Here is a 21512-nt window from a genome sequence, read left to right as displayed (position 1 = left end):
CTGGGCGACAGAGCAAGACTCCGTCTCAAAAAAAAAAAAAAAAAGAATTATAATCATAGCATCCAAAGCCTTCCTAGTTACAGCTCCAGGTGCCTACCTTCCAGGAGTCTACATGGATAGTTATGCATGTCTCTTAGTGGTTACTTATATGTCTAATCACCCAGTATCTTGGAAGGTACATGAAAGCATGAACTCAGCTTGTCCATCAGGTTGTCACTGGGGCCATCACAGAGCCTAGCACACAAACGGTACTCAGTAAACATTTGTTTGATTCAACAAAAATTTGTACTATTTTCTGCGAAAAATACATTGGTGACTATCTTGAAGAAGAGAGAGGGGAGATACAGTGTCTACCAGCAGGGAGCTCTTAGTGTGTGTGATGACAATTTATATCGTGTAGGCGCTAGTTATCAAAACATTGGAAAGACTGTGCCACCTGGTGGTGTGCAGAGCCATGGGCCGAGCTGCCCCTATGTGGCTCTATCGTGACTGTCATAGCTGGCTTGTGACATACTCATCAGCTAGCTAGATCACTTTGACCTTAAGTGGATTGTTTAGAGACTTTATTATGTTTGCCAAATTATACTTTCTGTCTACATTTGTGTCCTAAAGAGTCTAAGAAGCTTGAATTATTTTTTAATTGAGTAATTAATGAATTGATGTATTCACACCCTGTCTCATTCCACAAAGAATTTTCAACAGCTTACAGGAGATTTGCATGTGTTAAATAATATATGAGTAGGAGATTATAAATGGAAACAGGAGGTTGAAATTGGGGAAAAGGAGACCCAGGTACCCAGCCCTTGCTGACCTACATTCCTGCATGTGATGTGACTTGGACTTCTAGGGAAAGCTAAGAGAAGGATGATAGAAATTCTCACAAGTAAGAAGCTAAAATCTAGGATCTCAAGGGAAACAGAACTTCTCCCAGCACTTAGCTCCAAAAAGAACTCTTCACTTGGGGAAAGTCCTTTACTTTCTCTCATTTGTTGCCATATCTTAAAAAAAAAAGTCCACTAAAAATATGGTAGCACGATATTTTTAAATCATGTTAGCTTGTGTTTGTGTCAGTTTTGTGATTAAAATCAAGGGCTTTGAATTGGAAGGAATTTGGAATGGAATCCAAATTCAAATTCAAAGGAACTGGAATCCAACTGGATTCAAATCTTAGCCTAATTGTCTTGCTGGGTACCTTGGGTGAGTTATTCAACCACTCTGTGCTTGAAATTTACCATCTGTAAAATTGTACCTATATGGCACCTACTTACCACTGGATTTTTGACAGAATTAACTGTGATCATGTATGTGAAACTCTGGGCCTGGGGCCTGCCATGTGGCTGAGCTCTGTGAGGTTGGCCAGTGCTGTTAATACTGGTTGATAGTCTAAAAAATTATACCATAGAGTTTATATTTGCACTAAGTCATATGCACAGCCCAATGTCCTTAGTACATTTAATAACATTTTCCCCATCATCACAATAATACATTATATGGACAAAATAAAGCATAATCTTGATCTGAGAAAGTGGATGAAGAGCCATTATTTCCTTATATTAAGCCCTTTTGTTCAGTCATCTTTAAGCCACTCTGTGTGCTTGGACCAGTGCTTCATTTTTGTATGATCATATTCATACAACAATGAATATGATCAATTCTTGCTTTCTGAAAGTGACCTGTGGGAAGGGGCCAGGGGCATGGAGCCTTTCTGGATGATGAAAGCAAGCCCAGAACCTGGGACAGACCTCAAGCAAAGGGTGGGGCTGAAGGGATTTGAGAAGATTTGTTAGAGGAGGAATTTTTGGGCCAAGCCTTGGGGTCCATGGGAACCAGCTCAGTTATGGAGCACGAGACTAGGAGGGAGGAGGAATGAGACAGCAGGCATGAAATAATCAAATAATTTGTTGCATATGGGGCTCGGGATGTGAATGATGCATGGGAGGCAGTTGTGAGGCAGGTGGAAAGGGCGAGGGCTTTGTGCGCTGTGGTAAGCAGCTTAGAACTTATCCCAGAGCGCTTGAAGAATTTAAGCAGAAGAGCTTGAACAATCGTTTTACTCATCATTCCCTTTTAGAAATGCTCTTTGTTCTGTTTCCTGTCTAGGACATAGTGTGATGGACACCTTGGCTGTGGCCCTACGGGTGGCTGAAGAGGCCATTGAGGAAGCAATTTCCAAAGCAGAAGCATATGGGGACAGCCTGGTAGGACCCCTCCTGCTCCTCTCTGCCGTGGGGAGGTGTGGGTTGGGGTCCTGGCTGCCAGGAGAAAGTGCAGGTTTTCAGGAAATCAGTGTCTCAGCAGCTCTGACTAGAGCAGGGCCCTCCCTCTGCTTTTGTGGTCAGGATTCTCCTTGCAAAGTGATTGCTGAGTCAACCCAAGTCCACCCACAGCACACAGCCATTCTCTTCTCTCCGCAGGACAAGCAAAACGAAGCCAGTTACCTGCGGGACCACAAGGAGGAGCTAACTGAGGAATTGGCCACGACAATCTTGCAGAAGGTAGATGGGCCCTGGCAGTGGGATGGCTGCAGTTTCCTGGCTGGGCCCAGAGTAGGGACTCTGGCAAGTAGCAGATGAAACATGGGGAGTGTCTCTGGTACTGCATCTTCTGTGCCTTCTCACTTTAGCCTTTTGTGCCCTAGGGACCCATGCAGAGGGAATGTATTGCACTGCTCTGCAGTCACTCCTGCTAGCTCCGTGCCCTATGCTGTCCCTTGCACAGTGTACCTGTCAATTACTTCTGAGAAACCAACCACCCCAAAACTCTGTGGCTTTTGACAAGGATCTTTCTGTCTTCCATAACTAATTCTCCAACACCAACTGAGAAGTGAAATTCCATTCAGATACTAACTTCTTCCTGCAGTTAGTGCAGACCCCACAAATTAAGGGCCCAGTCCCACAAGACTGCCACTACTTCAGACACCAGCCACAAGTTTCAAGTATCCCCAAGCCACCACACTTCTCCTTAGCCTGCTACAAATTTGGGAGTTTCCACGACCCTGGACCCTCAATTCAATGATTTGCTAGAACTCACAGAACTCAGGAAACTGCTTTACTTACCATTACCAGGTTAAAATAAAGGGTACAGGTGAACAGCCGGATGAAGAGATACACAGAGCAGCAGGGTCTGGGGACAGGATGTACAGAGCTCTCATGCCCTCTCTGTGAACATCACTCTACCAACACATTGATGTATGCACCAACTAGGAAGGTTTCTGTGCCTTGTTGCATCAGAGTTTTTAGCCAGGTTTCAGTACGTAGGCATGACTGATTAAATGATTGATTATCTGATTGAACGCACTCTCTAGTCTTTCTGCTCCCAGCCCTCTAATCATGTACTATAGTTGGCTTTTCTGGCAACCTGCCGCCATCCTGAAGTTATCTAGGGCTCTCACCTTGAATCACCTTGTTAGTGTAACAAAGACACTCCTAACACTCGAATAATTGCGAACGTTTTTTGAAACTGTGCCAGGAAATGGGGACAAAGACCAAATACAGACACCCCTGAACTTACAGTGGATGGGGTTAAGTCCAGATAGTAACCCCATCCTAAGTTGAAAGTATCAGAAGTCAAAATGCATTCAATACACCTAACATACTCTTAATATACCCTAGCTTAGCCTAGCCTATCGTAGACGTACTCAGAACTTGCATTAGCCTATATCTGTTCAGAATCATCTAACTCAAAGCCTATTTTATAATAGTGTTTAATAGCTCATATCATTTATGGAATGCTGTCCCGAATACACAGTGCTTTCCCACCATCGTAAAGTCCAAAAATCTTAAGTCAAGGACTATCTGTATATGTGTTTTGTTATGCCACAATTTACTTCTTGCTCACACATCTGCAGTGGCTGCACTTCAAGCTGTGGGTTGGGACAAAGTCGGCTGCAGCATGTTCACTCTGGGTCCCAGCTGAGGGCACATCAGCTGCCTGTGGCCATGACAGGAGCACAAGCCAGCAAGAGGAAGCACACAGTGCTTATTAAGGCCGAGGCTTAGCTCTGGCTTACAGTTACTGACTCCCTCCTCTCATCTCATTGGCCAGAGCAAGCCACACATCGAGCCCAAAGCCAAGGGCTGGGACATAGAATCTCCCCATACTAAGAGGGTCTGCAGAGTCACACTACAAAGTGCTGTATGCAGGAAGTGTTGAAAAACTTCAGTCTTCCCTTTTGTTCACAATAATTCACATCCCTTCCATATGCCAAGTAGACTCACCACACCCAAAGACCCACAAATGTCTCATCCAATCACAATTCAAAGTACATTTGATCCAATTTTAGCTCCTTTTTAGCTGGAGATCTGTAAACTAAGCAAACGAATGATCTCCCCCCATATACCCAATATGCAATGTTTGAAGAGGGACAAGGAGACAGCACTGACCCCACCCACCTGCAGAGGGGAAGAATGGGAGGCACTGGGGATCACTGGTCCTCAGCAATTCTGAAATCCTGCTGGGCAACATGGCTGGGTCCCCACCCTGCCAGGGGAGATGGCACCTCAGTTGATTGTTCTCTGGGCTCTCAGCCTTCCTTTTTATCCTCCTGTCTGGCCTAAAGGAACATTGAAGAATACGCCCATCTTGGTGGCTTAGCACATTTCTTGACTGCTTCCTGCCTATACGAAGTTGAAAGCCCAGAGACCTTGGTACAGATAGACTCACTAGGTCCAAATGACTGTGCAAATGAGCTGGATCTGGAGCCATTCTGGTGACTCTTGGTGTCTACCCCCTTGATAGGGCTTCCAGATGCTTCCTAAAGTCAGGACTTACAACCAGAGGCTCTGGGTTTGAAATCCAGCTCCACCATTTATGAGCTGTGTAGCCTTATCCAATAACTTAGTGTCTCTGAGCCTGTTTCCTCATCTATAAAAATGGAAAGAATTACAGTATGTACCTTCTAGAATTAAGTGACGTGGAGCTTCCACAATACCTAACGTGAGGTCTGACACATGCTAGGCACTTAATAAATAGAAGAAGCTGTTAACATCATAAAAGGATTATTTGCAAACTGTAGAATGCTTAGTATGCTTAAGGCTATAGTTGTACTGGTTTCTCATAGAGCAGATCTGAAACAGCCTAGTGTTCTGTTGACATTAAGCTTGTAAGTGGCTGAAAAATATTCCAAAGATGGTCCCAGTTACCCCACATAGCATCAGGAGGCCTCTCTAATAACTTGCCCCTTTTTTGTCCTCCCAGATTATAAGAAAACAGAAGAGCAAAAGTGAGCAGCAAGTGGAAGAAGAGCCAGGATGGCCACATCCCCAGAGTGGCAGCACAAAAGTGGCAGATGAAGGGACCTCAGCATCCCCTGGAGGCCACCGCACTCCTGCTGCCCTCTGGGTGAGTCCCCAAGCGGTGCTGGCCTACCCTCCACATGTGCAAGTCTGGGGCACACATGTAACCCTCTGTAGTTGAATCAGGTGGCCACTGGCCAGGGTAAAAATTTCAAAAGGATGGGGAGCGAAATTGAAAGAGAAAATGAGTGTGAGTCAGGGGCCAGGAGGGGTAAGAGAAGAGAGAAAAACACAAACGGTCTATTGACAATTATAGAAATAGATTTTACACAGAGACCAATTTAGGAAAAATACAAATGCTGATAGGCTGCATTTTTTTTTCATTCTGAGAAGAATTAGTACTGAGTCCAGTGGGGGGAAATAACGTTATAAGTACCATGTGTATTCTTATAACCTAGATTGCTTGCTTTATTGAAACTGAAAAGTGACTGCGAGAAAATTGCCACTGCTATTTCAACCACCAAAATGGTCACATCTGGACACAGGAAGTCACAGTGTGGAGCCAACCTTTCTGTCTGTCACCTTGAGTCACAGAGCTCAGTGGTCTTCCCATGACCCAAGGGTTTGGTGCTGCTCCTGTCTGCAGTGGAGTTGCTGAGCCTGTCACATCCATTGTTACTGGTTTGAGTAAACCCAGTTGAGAATGTGCAAAGTGCTGGGGAAGGAGCTGGGTGGGGTAGGTTCTGCAAGAAACCGAGGCACTGGCCAGTAGGGCTCTGGTTCTGCTAGATATAGGTGCTCACAGTCTGGGACAGGGCAGCACACAGATGCACTTCAAAACTGGAAAGTTAGGCGTGGGAAAGGCAAGGCCAGGGGCGTACCCCATCCCCACTGGGGGTCTAGTGGCATTCATCCCTGCATGAGCAGATTAAAACAAGGGTGTGCAAAGCAGCACATGGTAGACTTGCAATCCACAAGGGATCAGCATAGATCACCTACATAAACTCCCTTGTCCTCGCCAACTGCCAGATGCACAGGGGTTACAAGGAGTATCTTTATGGCTTTATCAGAGATTAAACTTCATTGATTTATCAGCAGAACCTTTCTTTGTCAACATGCTGTCAGCTTGTTTTACTGCTGCTGTCATGCGTATGCTTAGCACCAAGGAGAACAAAACAAATAGAAGACTCCATGCCCACCCTCCAGAGCTTTATAATCTGGTTAGCAAGGCAGGAGGGGACATGGGTAAGGCTGGTAAAAAAAAAAAAAAAAAGAGAGAGATAATGGGAGACAGTTCATCATTGGGTGCTGAGTTGAAAGATTAAGAATGGAAATGGATTTGGAATTCAGACAAGGGGCCTTTCCAGCAAGGAATGGAAAGGGATCCTACCGGATGGAGCAGGGGAACAAAAGTCCTTCAAATAGCCTGTCACTCAGACTGGTCACAAAATCAGAGCTGCAGTTCCTGGGCTCAGGCTGCAGGCATGACATCACCTTGCATTTGGGGTCTTTCTGAAATATTTTCTGCGAACTCAAAGTATCAAGTCTTGGGGAGTTCCAGAAAGTGGAAATTCCCACAGCACCCCAGACTCAACCATGAGTCAGTGAGTCAGAGGCAAGAACAGAGAGCTTGGGCTCTGTCTCTGCCACTCCTGGGGTAGGATTCTGGACTTGCCCTTGACTAGGTATGAGACCTTGAACAACTGTTTAGTTTCCTGTCTGTAAAATGGAAATAATAAGACCTGCCCTAAAGGATGGCCCTGAGGATTCCTTGTGTGGCCAACACAGTCTTTATTGAGCTTCCACTATGTGCAAGGTACTGTGCTAGGTGCTTGCATTAGTTTGTTCTCGTGCTGCTAATAAAGATGTACGCAATACTGGGTAATTTATAAAGGAAAGAGGTTTGACTCACGGTTCCACATGACTGGGGAGGCCACACAATCATGGTGGAAAGTGAAGGAGGAACAAAGTCACATCTTATGTGGTGGCAGGCAAGAGAGCGTGTGCAGGGGAACTCCCCTTTATAAAACCATCAGATCTCATGAGACTTATTCACTGTCACAAGAACAGCATGGGAAAGACCTGCCCCCATGATTCAATTACCTTCCATCAGGTCCCTCCCACGACATGTGGGAATTATGGAAGCTACAATTCAAGACAAGTTTTGGGTGGGGCCCTGCCAGACCATATCAGTGCTACAGAGACAGTGGTCTCTGCAGATACAGCAGACTCCACCATCTAATGGTGAAACATGGGGAGTGCCATAAACAAGTAAATAACAACAGCAGCAAAATCACAGGGGTATGTATTTCAGGAATTGTCATCAAGGGGATGGAGGGGAGGGAGTGCTGGGGACAGGTAGATGCTTGGTTAGGGAGCTGTCAGGGAAAACCATTTTTGGGAGATGACATGAAACCAAGACTTGAAAGATGAGAGGTCTGGGAGCAGTAAGAGGAAGGGCACTACTCCAGGGGGAATGATGTGTATGGAGGCTCTGAGCAGGAAGGAACTTGGCATGTTCAAGAAATAGAATAGTGGTTATGTGGCTAGAAAATGGGGTAAGGGGCACAGTGGCAGTGGCAGGTGACTAAATGAGACGTGGACATAGTTATTGCTCTATTATTAACTTATTTCTATGTTTTGAAATAAGGGTGACTGGATCTTCAAGGTATCCCCTATGAGTTATGAGCTGTACTTCACTGTGTTTTGGACAGCAAGGCTCCAGGCCCAGAGAGCAGAGCTGTTGGCATATCACTTACTCACCTGCTCCAATTCCCAGACCACCTGCTGCCACCAGCCCAACCCCACTGTGGGTCCTCACAAGTGCCCTCTCCCCTTCCTTCCCACACACAGCCAGATGGCATCAGCTTGCTTTTCTTCTAAGATATCAACTCACCCATTAGAACATTTCCATCCACTCACTGCATCTTGGGGCTGTCTCATTCTTCCTTTATCAGAAGCTGAAAGCTCTTTCTCTGACCCTGTCTCATTTCCTCTTGCACTAAAAAGACCTCACTCCCCAGAAACAGACCTTTCCTGATTTTTCCTGTTGGCATCAGGTGACTGCAGTTCTGCACAGTAACTAAAATTCTCACATAAATCCCGCGAACAGAGAGGCATGGGAAGGGAGTCATCACAGAAAGCTTGAATAGTAATGTTAATAATGGAGTGATAGTCAGGTGTCTATAGTAATAACACAGGAGAAATACCTTTTCTTTATATAAATTTTATATGCAACGGGCTTTCACACATTGTTTCCTTAGCTCCACATGTGAGCACCCTGCATCATCCCCATTTTACAAAGGAGTAAACTGAATCATAGCTACCCCAAGCCACTGGAACTAAGTGGTTGCAGGTCTCCTGGTTCTGAGCATTTCCTACACTCTGTTGTCTCCTGTTTCCTTGGGAAGCTCCAGAGATGGAATGCCTGCTTCCCCACCAGATGGTCACTGGATCTCCTTGTCATGCATATGGTTAAAACTGGAAATAGTGCCCCTCCCACCTCCTAGAGACCAGAGATGCTCTGTGTATCATTAGAGATGTAGGACAGTGGGCTCTTGTATCATAAGCCAAAACGGTGGGCACAACAGTGATGACAGCCAATAGTGTTCCCGTTTCAGCAGCAGGACAGCAGAGGCATTTCATCCACACTCCTCAGCCAAGCATTGGCTGAAGGCAGCTTCAAATAAACAACCATGACTCTTCCCAAGGGGAATCTCCCGCTTGGCTCATCAGCTCACTGGAATGAACTCAGTCCACCCAGGACACAGGCGTGGCCACCGGCTGTTTTCACTGAGGAAGACATTTAGAGGCACAAGCCAGAGTCTCATGGGATTTCCCTTTGGTTTACTAAAACAAATACCTCTCAGGATTTTATTTGTTTTGTCAGAAAAAATCTGTCTTGCCAAATGCCTGCCTCCTGCACAGCATAACTCATGGCTATGCTTTGACATCGATGTAAAGAGAACTTAAGCATTTGTTTTTTTGAAGCAAATAAAAGGATATTATTTATTTTGAGAATTTTACATAAAAATAGGGCCTAATGGAAGCCCCTCCCTGAATGTAACATATATCTTTTGAATTTCTATATGCAATACTTCGCAAGATATGTCCACCTTCCCCCAGCTTGAATCCACCTTTTAGGGAGGGAGGTGGGAGAGAACTGTGCGGCTGTAGTTTGGGAAAGCACCATCGAGGATACTGACACATACCCTTGGGTAAGCACCTCTCTTGGCATAACAGTGTAACCACCCAGATCATATGCCTGGCAGGGGTGCAGGCACCTTACAGGAGGAACAAGGTTATCAGCTGGCTCTTTGTTACGGCAACCTTCATCTTTATCTTAGACATTTGATCAAGGAGACTCCCTCCTGTCCTCTCCCTGTGAGTTCACACTATCCCGTGATTTTCAATATGTAAACAGCATATTTTTTGTTAGCAGTATCAGGAAGGAAGAAGTATATGCTCTGTCTTCCCCCCGTTCATACTTACACTCATGGGGAGCTGCCCCAAGCAAAGAAGCCTGAATCTGAGAGTAAAGAGAAATCTGTTATGCACTCAGCTAGGTCCCGGACACAATTTTCCCTTGAGAAGCCACTATTATCAGCCCCTTCACGATTGTCTGTGGTCACATGTGTTCTGGATTTTCCATAGCTCAGCACCGGGTATGTAGTAGGCATCTTGCAGTACAGGTCCATGGCAGTTGATGGCAGAACAAGTCTATTAGCAGGGCTATAATGGAGACCTGGACTTGAACCTTTCCCTTCAGGTTTCCAGGATACCTGTGGAGAAGGAAGAGTGTACTAATTAAGGTCCCAGCAAAAACACTGGGATCCATACCCTCATAAATCATCATTGTTAGTACCTGACTTGGTTTAAAGACAAGCACTGTGATTAGAGCTTTTAAAAAATGTTATTGGAGGCCAGGTGCAGTGGCTCATGCCTATAATCCCAGTGCTTTGGGAGGTCAAGGCGGGTGGATCACAAGGTCAGGAGATTGAGACCATTCTGGCTAACACAGTATAACCCCATCTCTATTAAAAATACAAAAAATTAGCTGAGCATAGTGGTGGGCACCTGTAGTCCCAGCTACTCGGGAGGCTGAGGGAGGAGAATGGTGTGAACCCGGGAGGTGGAGATCGCGCCACTGCACTCCAGCCTGGGCGACAGAGCAAGACTCTGTCTCAAAAAAAAAAAAGTTATTGGGATGGAGAGCTTGCACTGTCCCAACTGTGGTGATAAGAATGCATTAAGTCTTAATTCATTGGCTTATTTAGAAAGGCCTATACTAAGTCCTAGTCTGAACGCCACCAATACTTGAAGTGGTGAAACAGATACTCATCTGTCCCCATTGGGCTTCAGTCATCTACATTTAAGAGGACAAGCTGAGGTGACCCCCAGAACCCACACTGGCCAGCTCAGGAAGATGAGCCAGATATCCCAACAGCAATGACAGGAAATGACCTGGATCCTCCCCTGACCTTATTCCCACTTCTCTTCATCCCTCTCTCCTTTTGTCCTTGTCTCTGTCCTGCTGCCCTCCCTTCCCATTCTCAGACTCCCATTGGGTGTGGTTCCCCATGTCTTGCCCCCCGATGGCACTGGCCTGACTTCCCTTGGGCGGGAACCCTCTCACCAGTACCATAGCAGGGCCAGCCTGGTGCCCACCAGGGGTGACACATATGGTAGACAGAGTCAGCTTTCTCAAATGCTGTATACAGCGTGGCTGGGCAGACTCATGTAGGCTAAGCCACTCCTTTACCTGGCCCTAATATCCTATGATGAAAAAGCCTGTGCCAGGAGAGTGAACCCAAATTTCGGACCACTGGTCTAGGACTTAAGTCCAAGAGTTAATTTCAGGTCCAAGAGTTAGGACCCAAAAGGGACTGACCCTGGCCAAAGCCACTGTATGGCACACCTCTGGGAACCCCCATTCATATGGAATACAATGCCATCAGTGCCTCCTGGGGATGTGTAGCTGCTGCTGAGGCAAGGAATGTGAGAAACAACCATTGGTTGAGGACCGTGCACTATGTTTGCACATCACATGTGATTTCTTTTAATCCTGGCCACAACATAAGGACATATATTATTAGACCAATTTTATGGATGAAGAAACTGAGGCTAAAGCATTAACATAACTTGCCTAAAGTCATACAGGTAGTAAGAAGTGGGGCCAGAATTTGAGTATCTCTTTCCTGCTCCAAAGCTGTTGGTCAAGCTTCTTCCTCTCTAAAATGAGATCAGTAGTTCAGTGATCTCCATGGTCCCTTTCAGCTGAGAGGTTCTGAGGCTGCACTGTTCAGTATGGTGGCTAAAAGCCACAAGTGACTATTTTAATTTAAATTAAATAAAACTAAAAATCTAGTTCTTTGGTCACACTGGCCACATTTCAAGTGCTCAGGTGCACCAGTGCCTGTGGTGACTATGTTAGACGGTGCAGATGTAGAACATTTCCATCATCCATCAAGTTGTATTTGCACGGCACTGGTCTAGGGATTTAGATAAAGAACAAGAGATGAACAAATGGCATAAAAGCAGAAATACAAGGCCAGGTACTGTAATCCTGGCACTTTGGGAGGCTGAGGTGGGAGGATCATTTGAGGCTAGGAATTTGAGACCAGCCTGGGCAATACAGTGAGACCCCATCTCTACAAAAAATAAAAATAAAAATTAGCTGGGTGGGCTGGGCACGGTGGCTCACGCCTGTAATCCCACACTTTGGGAGGCTGAGGCGGGTGGATCACCTGAGGTCAGGAGTTCAAGATCAGCCTGACCAACATAGTGAAACCCTGTCTCTACTAAAAACACAAAAAATTAGCTGGGTGTGGTGGTGGGCACCTGTAATCCCAGCTACTAGGGAGGCTGAGGTAGGAGAATTGCTTGAACCCAGGAGGCGGAGGTTGCAGTGAGCCAAGATCACACCATTGCACTGCAGTCTGGGCAACAAGAGCGAAACTCCATTTCAAAAAAAAAAAAAAAATTAGCTGGGCATCGCGGTGCATGCTTGGGGAAAATGAGGTGGAGGATCCTTTGAGCCCAGGAAGTCAAGCCTGCAGTGAGCTATGATTGCACCACTGCACTCCAGCCTGGGCAACAGAGCAAGACCCTGTCTAAAAAAATATATATATATATGCCTGGACACAAACCAATGGGCTGAGTTTCGGTTCTTGGGTACTTCAAAGAACATAGCTCTCCCACCTTTCCTCAAGCTGTTCTCACCCTGGACACTCATCTGCATCACCTGCCCAAGCCCTGCTTTAAGGGTCTTGATGCAAGTGTTCTGGGGTGGAGCCAGGGCTTCCATATTACCAGAAGCCCCTGAGTGATGCTGACAGGATGCCAGGCTTAAGGATGGTATCTTTACAATATCTTGAGACAGAATCCTGACCTACAGGCTGTGGAGGGCCCTAAACCTGTGGCCTCCTGATAGGGCCTCCCCTTTTTCAATTTTCTAAAGACCCAGACACCTTTGGCTTAAGAAATAACCATGCAGAATCCCCAAACCCCATCAGCACCACTGCTTAGGCTTGACTGCAAAACCCAAACGTAATTCTTCCCCATCCAGATGGGATTTCCCATCTATTCTCTTGGACTAAGGTTCAGTGTGAATGCTCCATTTTTAATTTCCTCCCTCGTTGTGTGCTCTCTGCCAGTATGGGGGTCAGTGCGACCTGGCTTTCAAAACCTTAAGATGCAATATCCTAGAAGGCACCAGTGTGGGTGTTATAATTCATTTCATGCCTCTTTGGGTGCATGCAAATAAAAAGGCCTCTCTGTAGTAATATTGTGATCTTATTGTAATAATGATGATGACACCAGAGACCAGACACTTACTGTGTGCCCAGTGACTAAGATGAATCTCTGTCTGGCTTTCTCTGTCCTCCTGTCTTTTGTCCCTTCCTATTTTCTCAGCCTTTTCCCTTTGTCTCTGTCATTTCCTTCCTCACTTCCTTCTCTCTTTTGAATGGCCACAGTATAGGACTAAAGTACTTTTTTATCATTGCTATAATTATTGGATTGAATTTAATACTTACATCTGACCCTAAAAACACAAAGCAAAGCCGTGTCTGTTATGTATACATATGACCACTCTTCTTGATTTGTCCTCGAATCTTTGATACTAAAAACATTCTCTCCCTGTTTTTTATTGTGGGCTCTTTGAGAGCAAAGACTATTTTAAAGCTGCGGTTGGTGCCACAGGGAGCCTGTCCCGTTGGTGATAATCATAGCAATCATAGCAACAATCTGTGGTTCCAACAGATATAAGTAGAACACATTGCTGCTGCCCACACAGGAGATGCAGCTACTGCAAAGAATGGTGTACCAAAAGTAACTGATGATCACACTGGGTGTTTTGCCCAAAGCTTCGGGACCGGTTGGTTCAGATGGCAAGTCCTGCTGGGCTGGGGCGCATTAACCAGGAGTGCATTTTCCCAGGCTTGCAGCAAAGGCTGTCAGGCACACACCAAGAGAGCATGGAGGAGCATCAAAAATCAGTCAGACCTGAGCTCAACCCTTGCCTTACCCTTGGCCATCCATATGCTTTGGGCAAGTTATTCAATCCTGACTCTGTTTACTCAATCAAGTTGAGTGAGAGAACGGTTACACAGGCTCAGTGGTAACACTTAATAAATGCTCTTATTTGGCTAATATTTATTGAATGCTTTCTCTGTGCTATGCATGATACTGATCCCTTAACATGAGGAAACTGAGGCTTAGAACAGTTAAAGTTTTCCAGGATCCCACATAGCAAGAGGAGGAGCTGGCATTTATCCACTACCTAATGTATTACCCATAAGTTAATGCCCAAGGAGTTAAGAGGAAGGGCCTCTCTGAAAGCCCAAATTCTCAAGTTCATCAATGCAAGGGATTGCTGATGTGCTAACATTCCTGGATCCATGGACTCCCCCTATAGCTAGCTCCCTTGCACAGATGTTCAGACACTATAACTCAGACCAGTCCTTCCAGTCACCAGCCCTGCGTCTTCTGTGTACCCTGGAATAAGTAAGACAAGCGGAGGCTGTGGGTAGGAAAGAAAAGTGGGCACAGAGGGCTCAGCCAGGGTTATAAGCCAGTGTAATAAACAAATAAATTACTCCTCTCTGGCTGAACTAGCTGGTGAGTGAAAGCATTGTTGTGGTGCCCTCTGCTGGGCGTGTGTTGCTTGTAATGAATTTGTGGCAGAACCACACCTGGGTCTCAAAACTGTCTTTTCCACCCTGGCTGGAGACTGTAGGCCACCAATGGCCTAGAACCTGTTGGAGACAGCTCTGTTGAGCCTTTTATGGTTGTCAGGGTGTAGTTTTTTTCTAGTGTGGAACAATGACTTGCCTGAAATAGACTATCTTTATAGCCTGGCATTCCCTACTCTCTGCTATTGGGACCAGAGAGGGACTTTTCATTTGTTAGTCTTGGCTTTTGTAGGGAATGGGGGGAGAATTTTTGTCCCATAAAAAAGGACCCCAGCCGCCACATATACACACAAGTCTGAGTCACTGCAAAATGAAATATTAAGTATTGTTTCCCCTTTTTAAACTTGTATTCAGTGATATACAGTGAGAAGCTTGTAGATATTTTTTAAAGGCTAGATACAGTAAATGGCTTCTGTGAGGCTGTAATAATACTGCATCTGGCAACTAGACGGTCAGCTTCATAAGGGCCAGCACTGTGTCTTACAGCCTATAAATTCAGTCACAAACATGCAACCAAGGATCTCAAACAAAAGGCCATCCCTGCCCTCATGGAGTTCATTGTGTGTGGAAGACACAGCAAGTCAGTGCACAACTATAACAGTGTGGACAGAGCTGTGTAATCACACAGGAGGAGAAACGTAGCCAATCCCAATGTACACCAGGGCCAAGGGTATGTCCCTCTTGATACATGGAAGTTTGCCATAGAACGATGTTTTCCTTCATTTTTAATAACTTCACTTGCCAGCTGACCATCATCCTCAATCTCTGTCCTCTCTGAAAGCTGCTCATTTTCTGTCAGATACTTAGCAAAATCGCCGAATGGCTGTGAATTCCTAGCCCCATGAAAACCTTGGGTGTTGTCAAGCTGCATCATCCAGACTGCTCTGGACACTCGGGACAGGGTCAGTGCTTGCTATGCCCTCAGAATGAAAGAGATGACACTCAGCCAAAAGCCACTTCACTTGTGTGTTAGCTTGGCTCTCCTCCAAGTAAAACCTTGCTCTCCAGGATGTAAGTGTAGATGACAATCGGCTCCTTTTTATTTCTTTCTCTTACTCCCTAATTTTGTGTAAGACATTGGAAAAAAAATAGGCACTTTGAAAAACTCATTTTGTAACCATTCACTCGATAACAAACATTCACTGATTTCCAATTCTGCACCAGTTACTCTGCCAGAGGCTACAGATGTCACTGCTAAAAGAACATTACCCTCAGTTGCTCCACAGTCTAATGGGGGCCCCAGGCCAGAAGAGAGATGTTTGCAAGAGTGCAGTAAAACATAAGTATCGAAGAAGCCTATGACCCCCAGCCCAGCTTGGGGAAGGGGGCAATTGATAGATTTCCCACAGGCCATGGTCTGCTTGAACTGAGCCTTATTAACACACAGCGTCTTGAGGAATTGATAAGACAGGGAGAGCTCATCACCTCTAAGTTGTGTTAACCTATGACCATTGCATCGAAAGGCAGGTCTGGAGGCCCATCATGCTCTCGCCTCTATATTTGAAGGGATGGGAGCAGGTTGTAACACTTGGTTCATAGCTTAGAGGGTTCCATATTTGTTCTGTAAGCCCACCTTCCTCCTAGATCACCCCCAGGTCTCATGGGGGAAGTAGAGGTTTCCTACGACTCTTCTTTCTGAATCAGAACTGGCCTGCATTGCCACTCTCCAACAGAGTGTACCAGACGCCCTGTATGTGAGGGGTCCTGGGTCCTAGCCTGGCCTGCGATAATGGGGATGCTGGGTTTTGATCCTCATCTATCTCTGTGTCTTTCCTCAGACTGGTCCAGAGTCCTTAGGAGGCAAGGCCATTGAGTGCATCTTCCTCTTCCAACCTCTAATCTTAAAGCTCAGTGTTGTCACCCAAGTATCCTGTGCTCATTTTTGCCATATTTCTTTCTTTGTTATTCTCTCATACCTTTTTTTAAAGCTACCATTATCGTACAGTTTACTGTGAGTGCAGGGCAAGATTGAGTTTCCACATCTCTCAAGGAATTAAGTCACTTGGCCAAGGTAGTGTAGCCAAGGTGGTCACGGAGCCCAGCCACGGCTGACTCCTGGGTGCAGCTCCAAAGCACCCCATGGCCCTGCCCACAGCTCTTCTCTGAGAGAGCTTGCCTTTGTCTCCTAGTCTAGATACCTGTGGGAGAGAGAAAGGTGAGGAAATGAGCACACTTTGCACTGGGACAGAAGGGAGTAGGGGCTGCTGGTGCTGGCGTCAACCAGCAGGGGGAAGCCCACTGCAAAGGGGCCTGAGTTTCTGATCAGTACTTTGTTTAATACTGTAATCATAGATGCTTTCAGTGGCTTTGTGAAAGCCTTTCAGTGGCCTTTCCTTCCTAAGATTACCAATGTAAAAAGAGTAAAATAACCAGTAAAATATCATTCCTTCATTCAATGGCAAAGGAAAACTTTAGTCTCGTTCTATTTGATAAAATTCTCTATACAACATTTGAGCATCACAATACAACATATTATATATAAATATATCTATAATGTATATATAATGCATTATATATCTATAATTCAATTTGAATTTGTTCCCGTCAGTCACTTGAATTTCCATTTCTGCCACTTATCCTTAGGTTAGAGTTTTTTTCCTTCCTTTAATTTAGGAGCTACATGGGAATATGTTGTAATAGTCCTGTGCTGTGGATGGATCATACCTTGCTCTGGGATCTCTTCAGGTTTGGAGATCTTTGAGGAGGAGATGCTTTCCATTTTGCACACTCGAGAGCAACTCATCACGCACAGCTGGCCCTGAGAAATACTGGCCGCAAGAGTGGTGGATAAGAAAGAGCCGTATGAGGGCTGGCCCCATAAAATTCCACTACATCTCATTCTTTCTACTAGGCCTCGCTGACTTGCAAGGGAATAAACATTTGTACCATTACCTGGCATTATATACTGATTTGCAGCTTTTAAGGCTCACATGAAAAGAGTCATTACCATTAAACATGTTTTCTCCATGCTGTACAATGTCTGCCCCCTAAAGGTGAAGGCATACCTCCCGGGCATTGTACTTATGAGCTCACCCCTTCCCCTCTTTTCTTTCCACAGCGGTCCCAGTCTGCCTTCTCAATCACTGGAGAAGAAGCCCTGAAGACCCCTCCAGCAGAGGCTGCATCGAGGCAGCCAAGGGAGCAAGGCCAACACCCAAGAGCAGAGTCTGCTCTGCCCAGCTGGAAGAGCGTGGACAGGCTGGATGAAACAAGTAACTGTTTTAAGCAGCATCTAGTTGGTCTGTGGGTTTCAAAAGTGTGGTTTAGAGGCTTCTCAGCTATTGCATGGCCACCCAGCTCCTCTTCCCATAAGTCTGAACTGGTGTGTGTCCCTCTGGGCCACCAAGTCATGAGGCCTCCAGCACAACACACAATATATAATGTGGTCATGTTCTCCACTCAGGCAGTTTTCCTAGCTGCTCTGGCAGGATGAAGGCTCTCAGGGTGTCATCACATTCTATGCTCTGTGCTGAGACCTGTGGGATGGGGGTTGGTGAGGGGAGGCTCCTGGACAAGTGTGTTCACATCACTCCACTGCACACCCACTTCAGCACTTCAGCTACCTGTTCTATGTGGACTAGGAGAATGTGTCTTATGTAGGCCAGGAACATTAAACTAACCTCTCATGGCATTTCAACTTTCAAAGGGATTTGGGTCCCACCAAATTTGGGTCTGTAGGTCTGGTTTTAAGGATGTCCTTTCTGAAACTGGATACATTAGTTAGGGTAGCATATGCCACTATAACAAGTAAACTGAATATCTAAGCAGCTTAACGCAATCATTTTCTTTTTCATCACACAACAGTGCAGTACAAGTACCCCCGGCCTGTGGGAAGCCTTCAGAGGCCAAAGTACAAAGTTCCCACCTTGTGACTCTATCATCCTCCAGAGCCTCTGAGTCTTTTATGGGCTTATCTACATTCAGACAGCAGATGGAGGAAGGGAGAATGGAGAAGGCAGGGACCTGCCTCTTAACCATCTCAGCAGGGAGAGCTCACACCACTTTCACTCCCAACCTGTGGACAGGAACTGGTCGCATGGCCCCACCTCAATGCAGGAGGCCCTGAAAAATGGCATCCTGGCCAGGCAGATGCATACCAGTAACATGGCTGGGTCATGAAAGAGTCTTTGGTGGGCAGTTGTCTATCCCTGCCTGACGGACGTCCTGAGGACGGCATTGCTATTTGCTTGCGCCTCTGCTCTTCCTGCTTCCTCCCCCTAGAATGTCCTGCCTCTACATGGGGCAAGTCAGCTTGCCTCTTTAGAGACTCTTCAACATGTATGGCACGTGGTCCTTTGTAAAGCTGTTGAGTCATGTAATCCCTCAAAATGAAGGGGCTCAAATGAACTGAGTCATTTTCCTAAAGTCTCATATCAGAAGACTTTAAGGTGCTTGGACCCATCACCGTGGGTGATGGCCGAGGGCCATGAAGGCCCTGTGCTCAGGGGGCCTCCTGGTCTACATGAATGTCAGACTAAATCTTCTCCCCACCCCTGCACAGGTCTACTCCTCTCTTCCTATTTCCTGCATACACACACTGTGTTGGGAGGCCAGGCATATTTGTCTTCACATGAAGAAACCATTAACAGTATTCTTACCCCATGTCCTGTCAGATTTAGACCCCTTTCCTGAACAATGAAAACAACAAAAAAGATTAACAGCACCATAGCCATCCTAGTAATAAGCTTTTAAAGATTGTGCTGTTGTTTCTACTCTAAAAGGGAAAAGATTTAGCCAACAACTGTGGAAACAAAATCCATTGTTATCACAGTGCAAAGAATCAGAAAACATTAAATATTTTTAACTGTCATTCTAAAGATTTACCAAAAGAGATTATTTTTATATTGACCTTTTAGTACCTATCAGTAGAAACTGCAGTGCCATGACATTGCAGAAATTCTGCAGCAGATGATCGTTTCTTTACTTAGGTATATGGTGTTCATTTTTGTTTTTTAAGTGCATTTTTCTTTTCTAGATATGCCTTTCTTTCCTCCCTCTGCCCTCCCAGTCTATTCATATTCATTCATTCATATTCTCACTCCTCTCTTCTTCTTCATTTTCTCACTTCTCTCTCCTTCTCTATGGATTGCAAATGCACACAGAAAAGGGACTGTTAGATTCCATAGAGTACCTGAGAATACCACATAATAGAACTTCAATGCACAATATCTAGCTTTCTAAAATCACTTTAAAACATACAGAGTCCATATGTAGGCACTATTTTACTTTTTCCTCCAACAGCATTACTAGACACTGTCATTATTTTGTTTTGCGGATAAGAACATTGATGGACAGGGAAGTTAAGCGACTTGTTCAAGACCCCACAGCCAACGTAGGCAGAGCTGGTCCTCAAATCCAAACATCATGACTCCAGTTTGCAGGCTTTCAACTACTGCATTATAAATGTCTCTCTACCATAAAAACAAACAAACAAAAACCATCATTTCAAAATTCAGACTTGCAAAGTGATAAATGTGTAGGATATTATAAAAACAACTACAAGATGCTCTGTTTCACAAAATAGTTTCCAACTGGATTATAGGCATTCATAATAAATTTGCAAAGGAATTCTGTTTTCAAAACATGATTTTGGACATAATTTTCTGTAAAATTAGGCACCCATAGGTAATTTTTCAATTGTGTATAAACAGAAAACTTAGTTCCACAACATCACACACCCAAAAAAATATTTCACATTCTGCTCAAAAATCTAGGCATCTCTCAGAATAAAGATTTAAAATTTTTTAAAAAGGACTTAGGTGGAAAACTTCTGGTTTTCTGAAGAATTTTTGCCCTTGACATGCTAAACTGTCCATGCCAGCCTCAGAGGTCTTGAGGGATGTCTGAAATGTTTAGCAGGAAGCACATTATTCCTACAGGCATTGCTCAGTCTCAGTTGGGCAGTAACATCAAATGGAGGAGTTCTGGAGGTAGAGGTCATCTTAGAAGGTGAATGCCCACTCAGCTATATTTAGCAGTTGTGTTTATGCCTCAGGAGGAGGGTTGATTCAGATTCCTGTTAGTGCCCAGTTGGGGTCAGTCTTAGGGACACTGTGGTTTGGGTAAACCACAGTAACTCTGCTTTCAGTCTTGGCAGTGCTTATAGCAGTTAATGGGTTTCCCCCAAATGCATTTTCACTTTATAAACCTTGACTGGGCATCTACTGTATATGCTGTGTGTGCTCAGTGTTGGGGAAATAAAGATCGGGGAATTGTCACTGCTCTGGGATCACTCACTGACAGTTAGTTGTCTGCACAATAATGGAAGAGCAGGAATCTGGAGAAAGAGGAAGCGGGAACAGGATCCCCAAGGGGTGTTCCTGATGGACCGAGAGACTGGGATATCGGAGTGCAGGTGCAGCTTTGATGATGCTGCTCAAAAACCAGCAAAGTTTTCACATGGTTGGGTATTCAGGGAGCCGTCTGTGTTTTTGCTAAGAAGTAAAATTTGCTGAGGTAAAAGTTGGTCAACTTCTAGCTTCCACGGAGGCATGAGGCAACCTGGGGTTATAAAAAAGCAGGAGAAGGGGAGTTGGCAATGGGCCGAATGCCATCTCACCATTTGGTGGGTATTGGAGCCCAGGGACCACATTTACAATATGGTCAACCCTAGAGCCAACCCTGAATGGCTCCATCAAGGGTCTCCTTCTTTGGATTCCTCCCAGGGCCCCAGGAGAAGCTGTAGACAGCCGGGTTCATTGAGAGCTGCTCAATGAGCCCCATCGCCCCTGCAGCCTTTGGTGCCTGTGTTCATTAACAAGTAGTCTTCATGTGCCCAGGATGGGACCCAATGTTGGCCAGGGGCTGGGAGCATAGCAGTGAAGAAGACGTGGCTCTGTCCTCAAGGAGCTCACGATCAGGATTAAGGGGTGGAGTAGACGACCAAGAAAATAAACTATAATATACTTTGAGTGTTAAGAAATGAAAGCTTTTTGGCAAAGCTCAGAGAACAGAATAGCCAGCTCCTCAAGGAAGGAAGGCCAAGCATATGCAATTGAGGAGTGATGTATAAGTCAAGTCTTGAAAGATGGTCCAGAGAGCAGCCTCAGTGACAGATTAGAAGGCCCAGAGAACTTTTCCTTTC

At 45.3% G+C, this 21512-nt stretch overlaps 1 protein-coding gene and 1 long non-coding RNA gene across 6 annotated transcripts in view; one reads left to right on the top strand and one right to left on the bottom strand.

The window, feature by feature from the left end:
* MYRIP (myosin VIIA and Rab interacting protein) overlaps positions 1 to 21512 on the top strand; it is a 409112-nt gene that overhangs the window by 316575 nt on the left and 71025 nt on the right. For all 5 annotated transcript variants that reach the window (XM_023231569.2, XM_023231568.2, XM_023231570.1 and 2 more), the window contains 4 exons: positions 2101 to 2198; positions 2415 to 2495; positions 5197 to 5340; positions 17487 to 17640. In XM_023231569.2, the coding sequence (XP_023087337.1) occupies positions 2101 to 2198; positions 2415 to 2495; positions 5197 to 5340; positions 17487 to 17640 (477 nt within the window). The remainder of the gene's footprint in view (positions 1 to 2100; positions 2199 to 2414; positions 2496 to 5196; positions 5341 to 17486; positions 17641 to 21512) is intronic.
* Positions 8445 to 21512, bottom strand: part of LOC111555464 — a 128393-nt gene continuing 115325 nt past the window's right edge. The window contains exon 3 of the long non-coding RNA XR_002735538.1: positions 8445 to 10015. This is a non-coding gene — a long non-coding RNA (uncharacterized LOC111555464). The remainder of the gene's footprint in view (positions 10016 to 21512) is intronic.

The sequence above is a fragment of the Piliocolobus tephrosceles genome, chromosome 2 (assembly GCF_002776525.5).
Source record: "Piliocolobus tephrosceles isolate RC106 chromosome 2, ASM277652v3, whole genome shotgun sequence".
NCBI classification, from domain to species: domain Eukaryota; kingdom Metazoa; phylum Chordata; class Mammalia; order Primates; family Cercopithecidae; genus Piliocolobus; species Piliocolobus tephrosceles.
Note: the sequence above shows the minus strand (reverse complement) of the source record. Positions and strands in the feature narration are given on the sequence as shown.